Genomic DNA, 18,476 nt, shown 5'->3' with positions numbered 1-18,476 from the left:
CTTACCAATAACCACTTATTACATAAGTAATTTATAAAAAATTTGCATCTCTAGCATTTTCCTTATTTTAGTGACCATAAAAAAATTATAGATCTAATATCTAAAACAAAATATACAAGCCAAAAGAAAAAAAAAAAAAAAAAAAAAGCTCAACAACAAAAATTACCAGTAAAACTGAAACAAAATTAAGCTCAATTAACTAATTTTATCCAAAATAAATAATCTTGCCCTTTAAAAAATTCTAAACAAAAATAATTTTGTTCTTACCTACAAAAGTAGCAGAATCAAAAGTTGAAATCACTGCACATAACCAACAGTAAAATTATCCCCCTTAATTCAAAGTTCTGGCTCTATCCCTGACCTCTATGAAAAACCATTTTCGTAAAATGCAAAAGAAGTTGACTGGATGCCCTTCTGTACTCCACAATATTTACATAAATTAATTATTTTTAGAAAGAAAAATGGTTTCACTACTGCAGCACTAATGGCTATAAATATCAGTAGGATTTAGCCAGATATGAGGTGTAAAGTTTTCTGTTTTGGTAAAGTCATGGCTTTCTTTTCCTCCTCTATTCTCTCCTTAGTTTCTCCTTTCTTCTTGTTCATGTTTGGAATAGCTTCTGCTCAGCTATCATCCAACTTCTATTCGAGTTCATGCCCTACGGCTCTCTCTATAATTCAAGGTGCAGTAAGCACCGCAGTGTCCAAAGAGATTCGTATGGGGGCCTCGTTACTCCGCCTCCATTTCCATGATTGCTTTGTCAATGCAAGTCTTATATCATTTTTATTTTTAATTCCTATCTTTTAAGCTTTCATCTTTAACCCGCCACAACGTGTTCCAAAAGACAATATATGTATTTAACTTACATATAATAAATTAATAATTTGTCCTTTTTTTAAATTATTTTCTTAATTTAGAAATATTTTTCTTTTGAAATGAGGATATTTAAAATTGTTCGAGCACCTAACTATTCTCTCGAGTACGTGTAATTCCCTCCCCTTATTTCACACACCCTAAGTTATTACGAGGTGAAACTCCTTGAGAATAGTCCCAAAATACTAGCTAAAAGTTTTTTTTTTTTATTTTATTTTTTTTACAATATAGAATTTCTACTCTAATTTAATTTAAGTGTATATGTATGTGAAGGTCCCTCCTAGAAACTTGAACCCCACCATTTCCCCCACACCTCACAAGTATTTATACTTGTAGAGTGACTACCGCACCAAGGATGTGCGAGGGTCTAGCTAAATGTTTTGAATTCAAGATTTTATAAATATCATGAAGCCTTAGGATTAGAAACTACTAAGTCAATTCATTGTATTAATCACATTTATTGTCACATCATTTGTAATTTAAATCTACACCCCACAAGTATTTATACTTGTGGAGTGACTACCGCACCAAGGGTGTACAAGGGTCTAGCTAAATGATTTGAAATTCAAGATTTTATAAATATCATGAAGCCTTAGGATTAGAAACTACTAAGTCAATTCATTGTATTAATCACATTTATTGTCACATCATTTGTATGTCTTTTTAAATAAAATTTGTAATTATTTTACTATTTTCCTTTTTAATTTAAATCTACACACATACACATATATAAGGTAGTATTTCACTTATTGTATACCATCAATCACTAATTATTCTTTCGATTTAGAATCCAACTCAAAAGAAAAAAAATATAACTCCATACCTATGTTTTATACATAGTTATAACTATTTATATTCTCTTTCACGTTTTGACACTAACTTATTTAATTTGAATAAAAATGATAAATTATCATTCTTCCAGAAACTTAATTTAGGGTTGGGGGAATTTAATCATAATTCTAATACATTTCCTCACATGTAGTTTTATTTATTTATTATTATTAAAGCTTTGTTTGGATAGCTTTTTTTTGCCAGCTTATTTTATTATTCTGCTTATTTTTGCTACTATTCATAGGTCCCAATGCACTTTTTGATATTATTCATGAGTTTCACTGTAATATTTCAACTAACTTTTACTTTTATTTACAGTATTTTCAATAAAAAGTTTTCAGTTTCAACAAAATAAACGGTTTCCAAACAGATCCTAAATGGAGCTTAATTAACACGTGATTTTTAACTTAAAATGAAAAGTAGAGTAAAGATTGTGTTAAAACTTAGAACCACCTTTTTTTGATACCATGATAAATTATTAATTGTCACATATATATAACATAATGTTTTTTAAAAGAAAGTATTTATCATTAAATACTTGAACTTCGGCCTTTATCCCCCACACCTCACAAGTACTTATACTTGTGGAGTGTTTAAACTTATATTAGGTTATAATAAAATTTCTATCTTATATAAAAAAAAAATGTATATAGAATTCCATTTCATTCGTTGGTAATTTTTCCATAAATCTATTCCATTGTTTTATAAACTAGTACTACATATATATTAAAAATATTATGATATGTAAACAGGGCTGTGATGCGTCTGTGTTGTTGGATGACACCACCAGTTTCAAAGGAGAGAAGACGGCGGGGCCCAATGCCAACTCATTGAGAGGATATGAGGTGATTGACACCATTAAATCTCAACTTGAAAGCCAATGCCCTGGAGTTGTGTCTTGTGCTGATATTTTAGCTGTTGCAGCTCGTGATTCTGTTGTTAAGGTAAGCTATCCTCAAATTCTCTTACTACTATCACATATTTTCATTCAAAAATGAGAAAAACTATCATTAGTAAAAACTAGTATATCATAGCTAAGATATAGCAATTAGAGATTTAAGATTAATTATTCCTTTTGATGGACAGTTTGGATGGAGGGGAAAGAAGGAGGAGTAGAGTAGAGTTGGCCAAAAATAATTTATGGCCAACTATACTCTAAACTCCCTCCATCCAAATTGGCCATAACTGTCCAATTATAAGTTCTGTTCTATTGTCTTTTAGTTTGGACCGTGCAATTTTTGTTTTTGAGGTACCCTAACAAAGATATGGATATGAATATCTATAAATAATAATAATATATATATATATATATATATCAAAAGATATTTATTATGGAACAAACATCATAAATTCAAATTTATTGTGTTTATAAAATAAAATAAAATAAAGTTTAAAGAATAAAAAATAAATAAAAAGATTGGCAAGCAGCTTTACATTCAAAAAAAGAAAAAGAAAATTGTAATTCTTCGTATTAAAAATTGTGAGTAAAGAAAATTTTAATATTGTTAATGAGTAGGCCATATTGGTCTATGATATATATTATTGCCCCTTAATTATTTACCTTTCTTATTGTTATCTTTTCTTTTCTTTTGTATGATTACTACAGTTGGGTGGCACTACATGGACCGTTCAATTAGGCAGAAGAGATGCAACCACAGCCAGTTTTAATGATGCCCAAAGTAACCTCCCTTCCCCCTTCTCAGATCTTAGCGGTCTTATATCTGCATTCAGCAAAAAGGGTTTTACTGCGCCAGAAATGGTGACTCTCTCAGGTAACAACAAATTTAAATACACAAAATTTTTTCACAATTGTTGATACGATCTGTTATTTTGGTTCATAATCAAAATGTTGTTGATAGTCAGTCAATCCGTCCATGTAAAAGTAATATTGTTGTGTTTTTAACATTGTCCCTTAGTTAAAACATAAAACATAACTTTTTATCCCACCTCTCTCATTACAATTGCTTTTTTGGGTGCATGAATTTTCACCAAATTATAACAAATGTACTCTTTTTTTTAACTTCTCTATTGTGTTTTTTCTTCGTAGGAGGGCACACCATAGGTCAAGTAAAATGCAGTATAATTCGGACTCGTATCTATAATGAGACTAATATAGATTCAAACTTTGCGGCATCAATAAAGAAAAACTGCCCGAGTATAGGTGGAGATACTAATTTATCTCCTCTTGACCAAACTGCTGGAGTTTTTGATAACACTTATTTCAAGGATTTAGTGAACAAAAAGGGCCTTATGCACTCAGATCAACAGCTCTTCAATGGTGGCTCCACAGATTCCCAAGTGAACACCTATAGCCAGAACTCCGCAAAGTTCTTCTCTGATTTTGGGAGTGTCATGATAAAAATGGGAAACCTCAGCCCACTTACTGGCTCAAAAGGAGAGATCAGAACCAATTGCCGAAAGACTAATTGATATTAAGAAACTTTTTTATTTATATAATTACTTTTAGTTACTACACGTGGTTAAAAAATACATGTGACTGATCATGATTAGTCTCTTGAGACTAAGGATTGACTGTTACTGGCTGTTCTATACATGTGTTTGAAACTAAGTCCACTTGTAACTTTATAAAAGTATAAAGTTACCCAAAAAAGAATTAATAAAGTGGATTGCTCCATATTTTCTTCTATATATGTTGGTATTTTTTATTGCTATTTTTTTTTCTTACAAGTGAATTTTGACTCGAACAGAAGGGGAAATGAAAATTATGGTTCAAATTAAATTTAAATTGAATCAATTCATGATTCAAATTAACTATTACAAATCAAAATTAAGGTATATTCAATCTTAATTACATAACATTTTGTATATTTTTGGATCTATAAAATAAAATATATAAACTAAAAAATGGAAAGGATCCTTTCCCAAAAAGTATGTTGGTCAACAAGTAATGACACATGCATTATCTCTATTTAAAATAAAAGTTACATAAGTTCACTTGAGTCTGAGAGTAATTTTTTTTTTTTGTTGAGAGAGTAGGATCCGTTTGGATACAGCTTATTTTGTTGAAAACTGAAAACACTGTAGCAAAATAATTTTTAAATGTGTGAATAGTACCGTGTGAGACCCATTTTTAATTTTTTTTTGAATAAAATGGTTGTGGGTCCCTTGAACAGTATAGAAACAGTGCTTAACAATGCACTTTGTCGAGTAAAAGCTGAAACACTTGCAAAAAAAAAAAAAGGGCTAGACGCCAGATTTTGAAACACAAAACCCCAGATCCAAACACATACTAAGGGTCTGTTTGGATACCACTTATTTTACTAAAACTGAAAACTTATTGGTGAAAGTACTGTAGATAAAGGTAAGAGTTAGTTGAAATAGTACAGCAGGGCCAATAAATAATCAAAAAGTGTAATGGTAAATAATCAAAAAGTGTAATGGGACTCATAAATAGTAGCAAAAATAAACTAAATAGTAAAATAATTTTAATTTTTCATTGGTATCCAAACACACACTAAGTGTTTGGATACCAATGAAAAATTAAAATTATTTTACTATTCAGTTTATTTTTACTACTATTCATAGATCTCACTGTACTTTTTGGTACTATTCATGAGTCCCACTGTACTATTTCAATTAATATTTATCTTTATCTACAGTACTTTTCGCAAAAAGTTTTCAGTTTCTACAAAATAAACGAATCCCAAACAAACTCTAAGAGTAATAATTATACTAATGACCATGCAATTGACTCATCTAACTGAGAAGATGAGGGTTGAAATTCAAAATTATAACATCTACGTGCAATTTAACTGAGCCTATTTGAGGCAATTTTTTTTTCTTTTTAGATTATATATTAGGATTTTTAGCGATGGCTAATTCCATGATAAATTTATTTTTAATTTTTTTAAACATTTGCAATTGTAATTGTGTGGTGTAAGCATTTGCACTGGCATTTGGATATACCAAATGTAAGCTTTAATTTACAATTTAGCCCAAAAGCAGCCCACAGCTAGATTAGTAAATATGCCAAATTTTTTTGGCATAGTGCTACAATGCCATTGCAAATATAGGACGGCACTGTAGCAACTTTTCTATATTACAAATTATTATTTAATGGTACTATAGCTACTTTTTAAAAATATATGATGGTACTGTAGCAACATTATATTATTTTAATGTATAAATATATTATTTTAATAAGTAGAATAGGAAAATAAAAGTTGGGATGTTAGGTATATTGTAAAATGGTATGGGATAATTGATAAAGTAACTTTTTTAGATGATAAAATAAAATAGTCTGAAAATACCAGATGTGAATGATCTAATCAAGTTGAAAGCTAAAAGGATTATTGTTGAAGGTGTTGGAATCTAGTTTTCACTGGACCAAATTTGCTTGATCAATCGACTGAATTGACAGTTTGGACAGTTTTAGTAGACATTTTCGCAACTTTCAGTCTACCTAACCTATAAAGGAAAATCATTGACCCGGGCTTTCATAGCTTTTCTTTAATCAACCAACCCTAGAAACCTACACCAATTTTAATTTTAAACTACAATACAACTTTAATGATTTAGAGAGGAAGACAACCACACCAAACTAATAAAAACCTAGAGAAAGCCTTCTAGTTCTTCCTTGCTTTCTCTCTCATTGATACACCTTAGAGAGCTTTATACTTCCAAACACATAGATGACCATACTATTGTTGGAGTTATTGTTTGAAATCAAAAGAGATGATATCAAATCTTCAAGAAGCCTTAAAGTGATTGAGATATTGGTTTTTTTGCAAATAGATCAGCATGGCAACAAGTAACATTGAAGGCACAACGCATTATCTACACTTTCTAGTAGAAAAGGAGAGCTTAGGTTCTAAGCCTAACTATATGTATGGGAAGTCATGTGAGTATTGTATGTACTATAACAACCTTCAATAGTGGACTTACTGAGTTGGAATTGGGTTTTACTCCAAAATGTTTTTACCATTTGGATTTTCATTCCGTGAATATATGCTTGTCACTACATGCATGTGTTTATATATGGTTAGTGTGCTTTTCTATTTATCCATATTAATAATGTGATTTAATATTGGTAGGGGTCTAAATGTATTTTTCATTATATATCATCAAAAAAGATGGTGGAAAATCCATTACCAAAAGTAATAGATTTAGAAATTTTCAAGGGACATGTCCCTTCTATAGGTATTATTAAATGATGAGTATAAATATCTTGGTTTAATTTCAAGTAATTAGTATACGTAGTTGGATTCATCCTTGTTGGCTTAAACTTTTGGGTTCACGGGTGCTCCTCTTAATAAATTGGTATTGGAGGAATGGTTCAACTTTTGCTTGAATTAGCATTTGGTGATCTCTTCATTTGGTGCAACTCTTGCATACATGACACACTAGGATTTGCAAAGGCTCGCATGCTAGGAAGGTCAATGTGATAGAGACTCACATGTGGGTATATTTGATGCATTTGCAAAGGCTCACATGTGAGGGGAAGTTAAGGTCGATGCGATAGAGGAGCACATATGACGGGGAGATTTGTTGCCAAAATACTTTTTGCTCCTTAATTTGTCATGGTACGAATCAATGCTAAACACCAAACATATTCAATTTTGGATATATAGATTGTGATTTATGAAATTGGTTTATTTTTACAAATTCTGTTCCAAAGAGCAACAATTTTGACAATATTTTGGTATGGTAATGTGGTGAATAAAGAGCTCACTATTCTATTTCTACTATCCATCCCATCTTATCCTCAATCAAACCCGTTTTTATTCCTACAAGGGTTGAGGATAGTTCCTGGGACACAGTCTAAGCACCCATTTTAAATTTAATCCTGCATATAAATAAGTTACATAAGTTAGATATTGGCAGTATTAATATAAATTCTGCAACAATTATGATCAATAATCAGAGGGATGCACCCTGAAGGTACTCATATGTTTTCAAAAGGCTCTTTCTTATTCTATCACACTATGGTGTGTTTGCGAATAGATTTTTCTTTTAACTTTTTAGCTTATTTCTTTATTAAAAGTTTTTCAGAACTTCAATTTTTCTAGTCATAACTATACTTTAACCATAACTATACTTTAACCATCTTTCAGTAAATAAACAAATAAGCAATATACTGTTAATTACCTTTTACCTTCATATGTAGTGCTACCTACAGAAGCGACACCAACAGCAGTTCCTGTGCAGAAAACTTCATCGGCATCAATCAATTCATCAATAGGAATAACACGTTCCTCGACCTGGCATCAAATTACAAACGATATTAGAATAATGGTTAAATAATTAAACTAACCATTTCCTAACAGTTTAAACATTTGAAACAAGTAGTAATTAATTATTTTTAGAAGAAAATAGAATGAATTCCATGACAAAGACTCTACAGAGTAAAGAGTTAACATCTTGGCAACAAAGAGAAACATCTAAAATAGAAACAGCAAGTTCCTAGTCATTCATAAGTCTCACATGTACAATGGGAAGAGTGGCCTTAATTTTTTAATGAAGCCCTTCTCAGTTGGTATTACTTCAAAAATTAATTAAGAAGATCAGGTTCAAGCTGTCATTTAGTGGTACATGAATATCACCTGGTAACCATGATCGCGAGCAATCTCAACGATGCTTCTACGGGTGACTCCTGGAAGAATGGTCCCATTTACTGCAGGAGTTGAAATAGCATTGCCCTAGAAAATTGGAAAATGCATGCTTGAGGATTAGAGTGTACCAATTATAAGAATACAAAGGGAGATAATATAATTTAGGACCGTAAAAATTTCAATGGAGTAAATGTGAACAAGTATTAAATACAGGTTGCTTAAACTTAATGGGGGAAATTGAATGGTTCAGTTTATGATGCCTAAGTGATAACTGATAAGTTGTCATCAACATCTTATTTGTATCAATATGGTTTATTATATTACAAATAGCTTTTCTTATCAAATCTCAAGCTTCATTACTTGCCTACTGTTTTCATTCATCTCCATATACTAACGATAATTCCAAAAATCAATTTGTTTCTCAGTAATCAGCGATCCTTGGAAATTATGCCATATATTTTATTTACTTTCAAGGCTTATCCAATGAGTTTTATAGTTTCCCTTTCCTTGAATTCCATCAAGACAAAAACTTGCTAACATATTAGATTGAACGTAAAATATTCTAAAAAAAGAAAAACCTTCACAATAAAAATGTTACAGGAGGAGACCTCCTCAATATTTTTCCTATTCACTGAGTCCAGATATAAGACATCAGAAAATCCTCTGCTCTTTGCTTTAGTCAATGCTTCAAACCCTACAATTTCAAACACGATGATGTGTTATACAATAATGCTTAATGCAGCAAAAACTTAAGTTACATGAGAGAATAAATTCCTTATCGGGGAGAGGCATGATCCAAATCTTTCTCAACATACAAGTTCAAGAGTGCAAAACCCTCCTGATTACCAAGTTAACATAAATAATAAATCATTCTACACTTGGGGTAGGATCCAATGGAATAAAAATCATTGTCCCATTTTTAGTATTCTAGACAATCTAGAAGATCTTCGTTCAAAGCAAAAGTAAAGCTTCAATTGGAAAACAGAAAATGCCCTCACCTTGAAATAGTTGCCAACAGGGGAAACATATACTAGGAAAGTGTATTCAGGTGCTGCACCCAAACCCAATATTTGACCACTTCCCATGAGCAGAGGCCTAATGTACAGAGACCCTTTTCCTGGAGGAGGAACCTGATCATCATAATCATCCACATATATTATACTAAAAAGATAGTATAAATTTAAAGAAATAATAATCTCATAAAGAATTAATGGTTCAGCATTTTCTTCAAGATAGAAGAGGATTACCCAACGCTTGTTGGCTAGGACAGTCTGCTTCACAGCATCTACAAATTGATCAATGGAGGGTGATGGCATGCACATTCTCTCTGCTCCAAATTTCATGCGAATCGCATTCTGCTCTGGACGGAAGAGAAGAAGCCGCCCATCTTCTTTCCTATGTACTTTTGTGCCTTCATACACTTCCTGTTCAAATTTTTGACATGATTATAAGTTTCTTTATAGTCTTCACAATGAAGGATAAAATAGGCTGCATTTTAATAGGGATGGCCTTGTTTTGAGTTACTTGTTCTTTTCATTTTTCTCCTTTCCACCTCTTATTTGCTATCCAGCTCTAAGTAAAAGTCCATACTACATATTAATTCATTGGACATGTCTTCCTTCAAAAACAGTGACTGCTTCATGCATTTAAGGCATGATTAAGGTGACACTGACCCAAACTTATTCAAATTTTCCATATATGAAACTTCACCAATGGGTTGGACCAATGTTTTAGTGATAATATAATCGAGACTGGAAACTCGAGCATGTTGACTTTCATTACTTCAAAGTGGTCATGTCACCATATTCGGTTGGAAACAAATTTTATTTTCTCAATCTAACAGTATATAGAGTGCTATGTCATTTAAAATTTTAAATGACATGACATTGGATACCCATTAAGACTTGTAAGTACAAAGCTTCCTATTCAGACAATTAAAACCAAGTGATTCAACTTCAAGTTACTCAGAATTTGTATTAGATAATAGAGTTCCATCCAAAGTATTGTAGCTAGCATGCAAAGATTTGAATATTGTAACAAAGAGATCACTTGCAGCTTACCTGCCCATAATTCAGAACTCCAGCAGCAGGGCCCAACTCAATGTGTCCATAACGATTAAGTTGACCTTGTTCAAAATCCTCTCCGTTAGAACATTTCATAAGGTACATGTAATCAGTTGGCATTATACCAAATCCAAGATTATCCCAGTCCAAATCAGCGTAGTCATCATCTCTGAAATTGCCAATTCTCAATAAGAAAAGCAGAAACCAGAAAAAAGGGTCAAAAACATTAACAAGAGTTCCATTTTTTTTTTTTTTTCTCACTTGGTAGAAAATTCCGGACGAAACCACAGGACGTGTGTATTTGTATGTGTATTTGAATGAGGATAAATGTACCTACTAAAGCATTTGCATAATGTTGTAACACAAAGGGACTAATTCAGTTTAATGCAATTACCGATAAATAGATGGTTCGCACATTTGTTGCAGAGAAGATGAAGCCTGAGATGAAAATCCATAGTAACATCCAATCTACAAAATGTACACATTAACACGTCAGTTCTCCTTATGTATGTTCTTTCACATTTCTATCCCTGCTTTAGCTTTGAACTTTGAATTCAAATCTGTTTGGATTAGCTTTTCACTTAATTGTTTATTTATATTTTCTCAAAAGGCAACCAAAAAAATAATAATAATAATAATGAAGGGGATAGACTTTCCCTCAAAAAAAGAAAAAAAAAAAGACTTAAATTTTAAAAAATTATATTGTACAACAGTATTATCTCCTCTTAGCAGGTTTCATAAGCAGGATCTCTAGATAGGACTCACTTTTATGTGAGAGGATGTTTCAAATTGATGTGCCAAATTTTAAATAAAAAAAGAGTAACAAAAGAAATTTTTTTTATTATGGTATCAATGTGACACCAATTAAATTAATTGTTAGTTAGTATTTGTTTTTGTGATAGAACCTCATTTTCTCTCCTTTGTGTGTGTTTATTTCTAAAAAAAATTGACATGAGCATTTTTCTTAATGAATATCCCACATCATCTTATTAATGGTTCTCTTGTTATCAATAATCATTGTTTTAGTTCCTTTCCACAATTTTTTTTTTCAGGCTCAATAGTAACACTAATATATATATTGGGATTTTTTTTTTTTTTTTGGAGAGGGAGTTCAATTTATGGCGTCAATTTCTAATAATAGTTCTTTATTATTAGACCAAGACACTAATTAATTTTTGGTGTAAGTGAGGATTGAATCCCAAATTTCTTATTCAACAATCAGAAACTTTACCGATTAATATTAGGAAGTGGTACTAGTATCTCATGGGAGTATTAAACAACACAAACCTACACCCAACCCAATCAATAAGCAAACCATATTCATCACACCCAGCCCATTCTTGTAAGTCGAACCTATCCCGGTCCAGATTACATATTGGCCCCTAAGAACACGTTTTGTACCATTCTCTCTCTCTCTTTTTTTTTTTTTTTTTTTTTTCCTTTTCTTTTTGGAGAAACGTTTGGACCATTCTTTGAATCGAACAAAGAGAGAATGACTTTTTTTTTTGAGATACTTTTGACCGGTCTTTGAATCGAGCAAAGAGATAATAACGTGTGTATTATGTTTTCATCAAAACCAAAAAATAAAACGTGTATGTTATGTAAGAAAATATAATTGATACTAGATTATCTAATGTACGAACTAAGAACTAAATAACCTATTATTAGCGCGCGCGCACAAAAAATAATAATAATAATAAATAAATAAATAAAAGGATAACCTATGTAATTAATATATCCAAGATAAGGATAATTTTATGGTAACTCTATGAATTTTTTTTTTTTTTTTGGGGAGTATGATACGTACAATGATCATGGTCATTTAATTTAATTGTTATAATCTCAGACATTTAACTAGTTGAAGGGTTTCTATTCTGATGGAGGAAATGGATAGTTAGAATTACTTAGACAATATGCTCCCCAAAATAGAAAATACTACAGGTGCTAGATAAGATAATTAATCAATCACCAAAACATGAAAATTGAACGATAGGATAGCTTATATATGACAGTGGCGGCTCCAAGATTTTTTTTCTAGGGGGGTTAGTAGTGGTGGAGTTAGGAATTTGTCACGGGGTGATTAAAAAATAAAATGATTAATTATATATATATATATATATATATATATACAACTTCCATATTATATACAATAATCCAAAATAAATACAATTTAGTATACAATACAGCTATATCATACGTATCATACTCCCAATTTACTTATAAAATACTATGAACGATTAGACCCCCAATTTATAAATTACCAATTCAAGCTTAATGTCAAACAATTAATATGTGGAATATGAACATAAACTTAATACAGAATTGATAAACAATCTAAATCAAATAAAATCACATCCATAGCAGAAATTAAATGGAAAAGATTAAGGGAAGAGAGATGCAAACACAAGGACAACACACGATGTGTTATCAAAGAGGAAACCGAAGCCCTCGGCGTAAAACCTCTCCGCCGCCCTCCAAGTGGTAAACAATCCACTAAAGAATGTAGTTGGGATACATGAACAGCAGAAGACCCTCCAAGCCTAATCTACCCAATGTACCTAAGCCCTCCAAGCTCCTACTCCAACGAGGTTACGCTGAACCTATTTCTTCTTTAGCTTACCAGATTCCCCTACTTGACCATAGCATCAACCAATATGAAATTGATCACTTCTTAACTGCTTCCCAAACACCAAATGACCTTCTCACAGATATGGGTATGGTGAGAAAAGGTTTTGGTAATGTACCTCTCAAGGATTTGACAATGGAGAGAAAAAGAGTAGAGAAATTTGAAAAGTCTCTATGTGAAGATTGGGGATGAATCAATCTTGTTTTTCTCTAGGGTTTCTTTCTCAAAATTCTCTCTCGAAGCTTCATATTTCGTGGGTATAAGGGTCTATATATAGTGGGGTGAGAAAGGAATGCAAAGAGTTAGTTTTTTCCAAACAGGGTGGTCTGGCGACTTGGCCTCTCGACTGGACTGAATCGCGAGTTCAAGTTGCGAGCTAACGGCCTGGTCAGCCTGAGACTTTTGTCCTATAGTGCAACAGCTGGCATGACTCTTCATCTCCCCTGCATGCTTCACACGTGTGCCAGCTTTGGCGGCTTGCCAGTCGTGAGTCCAAGCTACGAGTCTCTGTATCTTTGCACAATCTTGAGCATATCTTCACACTCTCTCACTCACTACCCTTACATGATTCCCACCTAAATACAGGGTTACTAATTGCTAAGATACAAGCAAATTTGGCACGGAATAAAGCTAACAAGATGGTTGATAAAATTCAACTTTACAATTCTGCCAAGGTCAGACAGAGAATCAAGGCCTAACATTCATGAGGGTCACCTGGTTTTCTTCATCAACAGTGAGTAGAAAATAGTTTTTATTGATCTGTCTCTAGAGGATATTGTCTGCAAATGAACAACCCTATATTTCAATAGGAAACTCAAACAATTCAAGGACAAACGAATTCACAAAAACATTTTACTACAATCGAGGCCTATTTTTTTGAATTGTACTACAACAGCATACATTAAGTTCGACTAATATCTATATTAATGAAGCTATACATTTAAGCTATTACACTATAACTAGGGATTTCGTAACGACATGACAAAATCTTGACTTTTATCCAAGGAAAATATATCTATTAAGCAACATATCCCCACTTATATTTTAAAAAGAAAGTTCGACTAATGTATATATTAATTAAGCTACACATTTAAGATATTACACTATAACTAGGGATAGGGCTGTCCATGGGTCGGGCAGGTCGGGTTTGTGCCCAACCCGCAACCGACCCGCCGGAGATCGGGTAGGGAAGTTCCGGACCCGCAACCGACCCGTATTAGGGTCGGGTTTTACGGGTCAGTTTCCCGTCAGGTGAGCGGCTGTTTCGAGTGAGGCCGAAACCCGCCGGAGAGGACGAAAAACATAGAAAATCGGCAAGATCTCTCCCAATCCGTCCAAGATCCGGTGCGATCTAGCCGGATTTGGCAGAGATCTCACCAAATCCGATGCTTTTTCCCCCAAATCGTGCTAAGAATTGCCGGATCTGGTGTTTAGGTTGCCAAAATCTGCCAAATCGTGCTGGAAAACTCACTGGAAAGCTTGAAATCGCAGCTCGTCGTTCTATCTTCGGGCGGGTCGGGTTGAACAGGTTTTGAAGGAAGGGAACCGAAACCGAACCGCCGACATCGGGTTTTGAAGCTCGGGACCCGCGTCCGACCATCAGAGCTGTCGGATCGGGTTGTAGCGGGTCGGGTACGGGCGGGTTGGACGGGTTGGGCGGGTCAGCGGGTGAGATGGACAGCCCTAACTAGGGATTATGTAACGACATGACAAAATCTTGACTTTTATCCAAGAAAAATATATCTATTAAGCAGCATATCCCCACTTATATTTTAAAAAGAAGTCGTATTTGCCATTTCGGTATCATATCATATTAAGGCTTCATACACATACATCTAGACAGGCCTTAGATAGGTGAAGAGATCACTCACACTATGGATAGAGAAACATCACATGGCCACATAAATTGTGCACTTGTTGAGATGAGATTAGTGTCTGGAAGCTGCCTCCTTTGTTATAAGTATTTGAGCTTTTTGTGCCTGCGAATGATAATTTAACCCCAAAAGCATTCAAATCATATTTTTGAAAAAAAAATGCCAAATGAAATGGTTTTCAGAGTATCCCTATTTTGACCATTACCTCTTTTTCCCATTCACATCTCAGTGTGATTATAGTTAATATCAATGTCTAAACCACAGTTCCACTAATCATTCCAGTCCAAATACCCTGCTCATTCAAATTCAATTATGAACATGTAAAATCAACAAATCATACTGGAAGAAATGCATCATTCGATAGAAGTGATGAATATTGAATACGCTGTCTTTATAACTTTGGAGTGACTTTTTTTCTATTCGTGTCTTTGTGGCATAGTCAATGTTGGCTTCTAAATTTTATATCATGGAAGATTCAAGAAATCAAGGCGTAGTTCTATTTACCATGCCAGAATATTTGTATCCTAACACATTGAAGTATTGGCAACAATGCAACGCACGTGCCGTAATTCCAAAATGAAGTGACCATCCCAAGAGAACCCCAACTAAGTAGTAGCTACCTATGTTTATAAAATCCACTTTAGCTTGCCAACCAGATCCAATAACCGCACCTGAAAAGCAACACATCACACCAAATCATTACACGATACTTGCATTTGCAATTTCCATGACTGGGTGCTATTTCTGTATCTTACCCGAAAGAACAGGTTGAATACAATTGAAAAGAATAATGAACGCCAACAAGACTGCTAAATCATTGACCATTTCAATAACAGAAGCGCTGGAGGTAAAGATCATTGCAAGATTCTCAGGAAAGGCTATGAATATTGACCAAAATAGGAGTCCAACCATTAAGGTGGACAACACTGAGATTGTAGTAGCAAATTTTGCACCTTTTGCATTGCCTGCACCAAGCTCATTTGCTACACGTACCCTGAATTAAGAGAACATAACATGGTTAAAAAAGATGGGTGGAAAAAGTGACTTTTGTTCACTAGCATGGCTATAGTGTGAAGGGATGGATTGTTTTTTAGATTGACTACCATACTTTTACCAAATTTCAAACTTCAACTTTCCTGCCAATGTTGGGTGGTTAATTTTTGTGTGCCTGGTTAGAAATTAGGACTTTGCCTCCCTTTTTACATCCTCCCATTTCACTGCCCTTTTTCATCCTCCCCCTTTCCATCGTTCCTATTCTTACTCCTACCAAAACACTACCTAAAGCTTATATCATATAAGCTAACACTAGACTATTGGAATATTATCTGCATCTTCCCAACCAAGACCCAAAATGAGTTCACTTTATTTGGGATGAACTCGCAAAGACACAAACTCAAAGACTTCCCTCCTAGACTAGCAATGCCCCCGGATGTAGGGGGGGGGGGTGGGGGGGTGGGTAAGCTAATAAAGTTTTGCTTTGGCAACCATTAACATATATACATCTGCATGGTTACATTGAAAAGGTAAAGATAGGTTTCCACCAATCATCAGTAGTGAAATTTTCTAAGGTCTTATGAAGCTAATGATTTTGATAATCTCATATTCAAATGCTTTAACCTCTTGGTTGGTTTCAATACAAAAAAGATAAAATTTAAAAGAACTCCCTCCACTCCAAAAATTACTCGATAATTACCAGAGATGCTACGAAGAGAATCCAAGATATAAAAATGGGGCATTTATTTGAACCTATCACGTCCACTAATGATGTTAAATGATGCTGGAAAGATGTTATTAAATTAAAACACTAATAATTGACATTTAGCTCATAGAAAAGACCATCGGGTTTTATCTTGTCAAATAATTAGATATTCTCTATTGAAACTCTCTTTCAAGAACCTTAACATATTGTTTGCCTTTAACAATTAAAGCAAGCGAGTAAATTAAGCCAGAAGCATTTTAAGAAATGATGATATTATATCATTGTGGAACTACATGTCACAAGAACTGCGTTAATTAGTTCACACACTCAAAAAAAAAAAAAAAAAAAAGTATGTAAATGTACTGCTTACAGACATACATGGGGCAATAAGCAGTATGATTTCCACACTTGGGAAGATAAAGCTTAACATAATGATCAAACTTATGTTTTAGTGGGAATGGGGATAGCATTGGGCAAGTGAAATGATGATGCTGGTCACATATAGGACTTATTAATCTATAACTCTTGAACCTCAAATCTTGCTTCTCACATATTATCCACATTTTCACTGTTCTAATTGCATGTTATATTCCTATTCTACCATACACATTATGTTCTACTATAAAGAAGAGCGGAAACAAGACTTAGAACCAGCAACGTGCCCAGCAGCAGCCAGAAATCCAAGAGGAATCATCACTGTCTGGCCCCGTATGCTTGGCCACATAGCGTTTCAAGAGCACTCGCCATACCCAACTACATCAAAATGGTCATCACGCGTTAAAATAATGGTTAAATGATTAAATTCATCGTGACAATTTGAGATTTTCCGAAGTATTATAGTGAGAGGAAGTGTTAGTTTTTGGGACAAGTAGTAGTTATCATGATGAAAGTGAAAGATTAGAAAGAAAGAGAAGGGAAATGGAAGTACCAAGAAACCGAAAGTGATAGCGATGATGACGGTGGAGGCGATGGAAATGGTGGCGAGGTCGAGGTCACTGAGGTGGCCGGAGAAGGACTGGGTTATGAAAGTCATAGAGAACGTGGCGAGCCTGCTGAAAAAGGAAGGTCCAGCAATTGCCCACAATTTCTTTGACTCTAACCATGTTTTTCTAAGCAAACTACTTGCATTTAATTCTTCTTCTTGGTTTTGTACTGAGGTTGATGTTAACAAAGGTTGTTGTTGTTGTTGTTGCTGTTGTTGTTCTCTCACACCCATGTTAATTCTGGTGACAAAATATTTGGAGCCAAAGTTTAGAACTAGAAGTGCGTAAAGTACTGCTTGTTTTTGTTTTTGTTTTCTAAAATGGGAAGTAATTTTGTTTTTGTTTCAAACAATTATTTTTCCTATTGTGGGACTGTGAGTTGGACTAGGAAAGTAGGAATCATCAATAACATAAGTGAAGTTGCTTTCTTGGGCCCCGACACGCCGAACGTCTATTATCACAAGACGTGTTGTTTCAAGTTTCAACAAACCTCATCCCATAAGGGCTTTAGCCAGGCCAGGGCCGAAACAATCAACGAAACCTTACCTTAAGGCCCATTAAGCTAATACATGGGCCTCCCTGCTTACCCATTTAAACTTTCAAGACTCACACACACCCCCATTCCTCAACACCTTAGCATATTCTATTATTGCAGCCAAAATGAAGTTCGAGTTTTGAGTAATAATAGTAACAATATATACTAGTTTCATATTCAATTTTTTAAAAATTATTTTCATACCGTTTTGAAAAAAAAAAAAAAAAAACAAAACAAAACAAAAATCTTACTACCAAATAGGTCCTAAAACTCTTGATTTTTTTATATTATTTTTTTATAACTCGCACGTAGAGGTATTGAAATTCAAATAGAAGAAGTAATCTTTCTAAAAAAAACACATATTATATATATATAAACCTGTTTGTGTTTTTTCTCATTTAAAATTAATTAATTAAAAA

At 33.5% G+C, this 18,476-nt stretch overlaps 1 protein-coding gene and 2 pseudogenes across 1 annotated transcript; 1 reads left to right on the top strand and 2 right to left on the bottom strand.

Annotated features, from left to right (window-relative positions):
• Positions 1–542: 542 nt before the first annotated feature.
• Positions 543–4,269, top strand: LOC115973601 (cationic peroxidase 1-like). The gene is made up of 4 exons (XM_031093863.1): positions 543–766; positions 2,458–2,649; positions 3,312–3,477; positions 3,753–4,269. Exons 1-4 carry the CDS (start codon positions 551–553, stop codon positions 4,133–4,135), a joined length of 957 nt encoding a protein of 318 aa, XP_030949723.1. The 5' UTR covers positions 543–550; the 3' UTR covers positions 4,136–4,269.
• Positions 4,270–7,396: 3,127 nt separating this feature from the next.
• LOC115973589 lies at positions 7,397–10,818 on the bottom strand (annotated as a pseudogene).
• Positions 10,819–14,849: 4,031 nt separating this feature from the next.
• Positions 14,850–17,263, bottom strand: LOC115977843 (annotated as a pseudogene).
• Positions 17,264–18,476: the final 1,213 nt, after the last annotated feature.

This window comes from Quercus lobata, chromosome 2, assembly GCF_001633185.2.
Source record: "Quercus lobata isolate SW786 chromosome 2, ValleyOak3.0 Primary Assembly, whole genome shotgun sequence".
Lineage (NCBI taxonomy): Eukaryota > Viridiplantae > Streptophyta > Magnoliopsida > Fagales > Fagaceae > Quercus > Quercus lobata.
The sequence above is the reverse complement of the archived record's forward strand: the minus strand, read 5'-3'. Positions and strand labels throughout refer to the sequence as shown.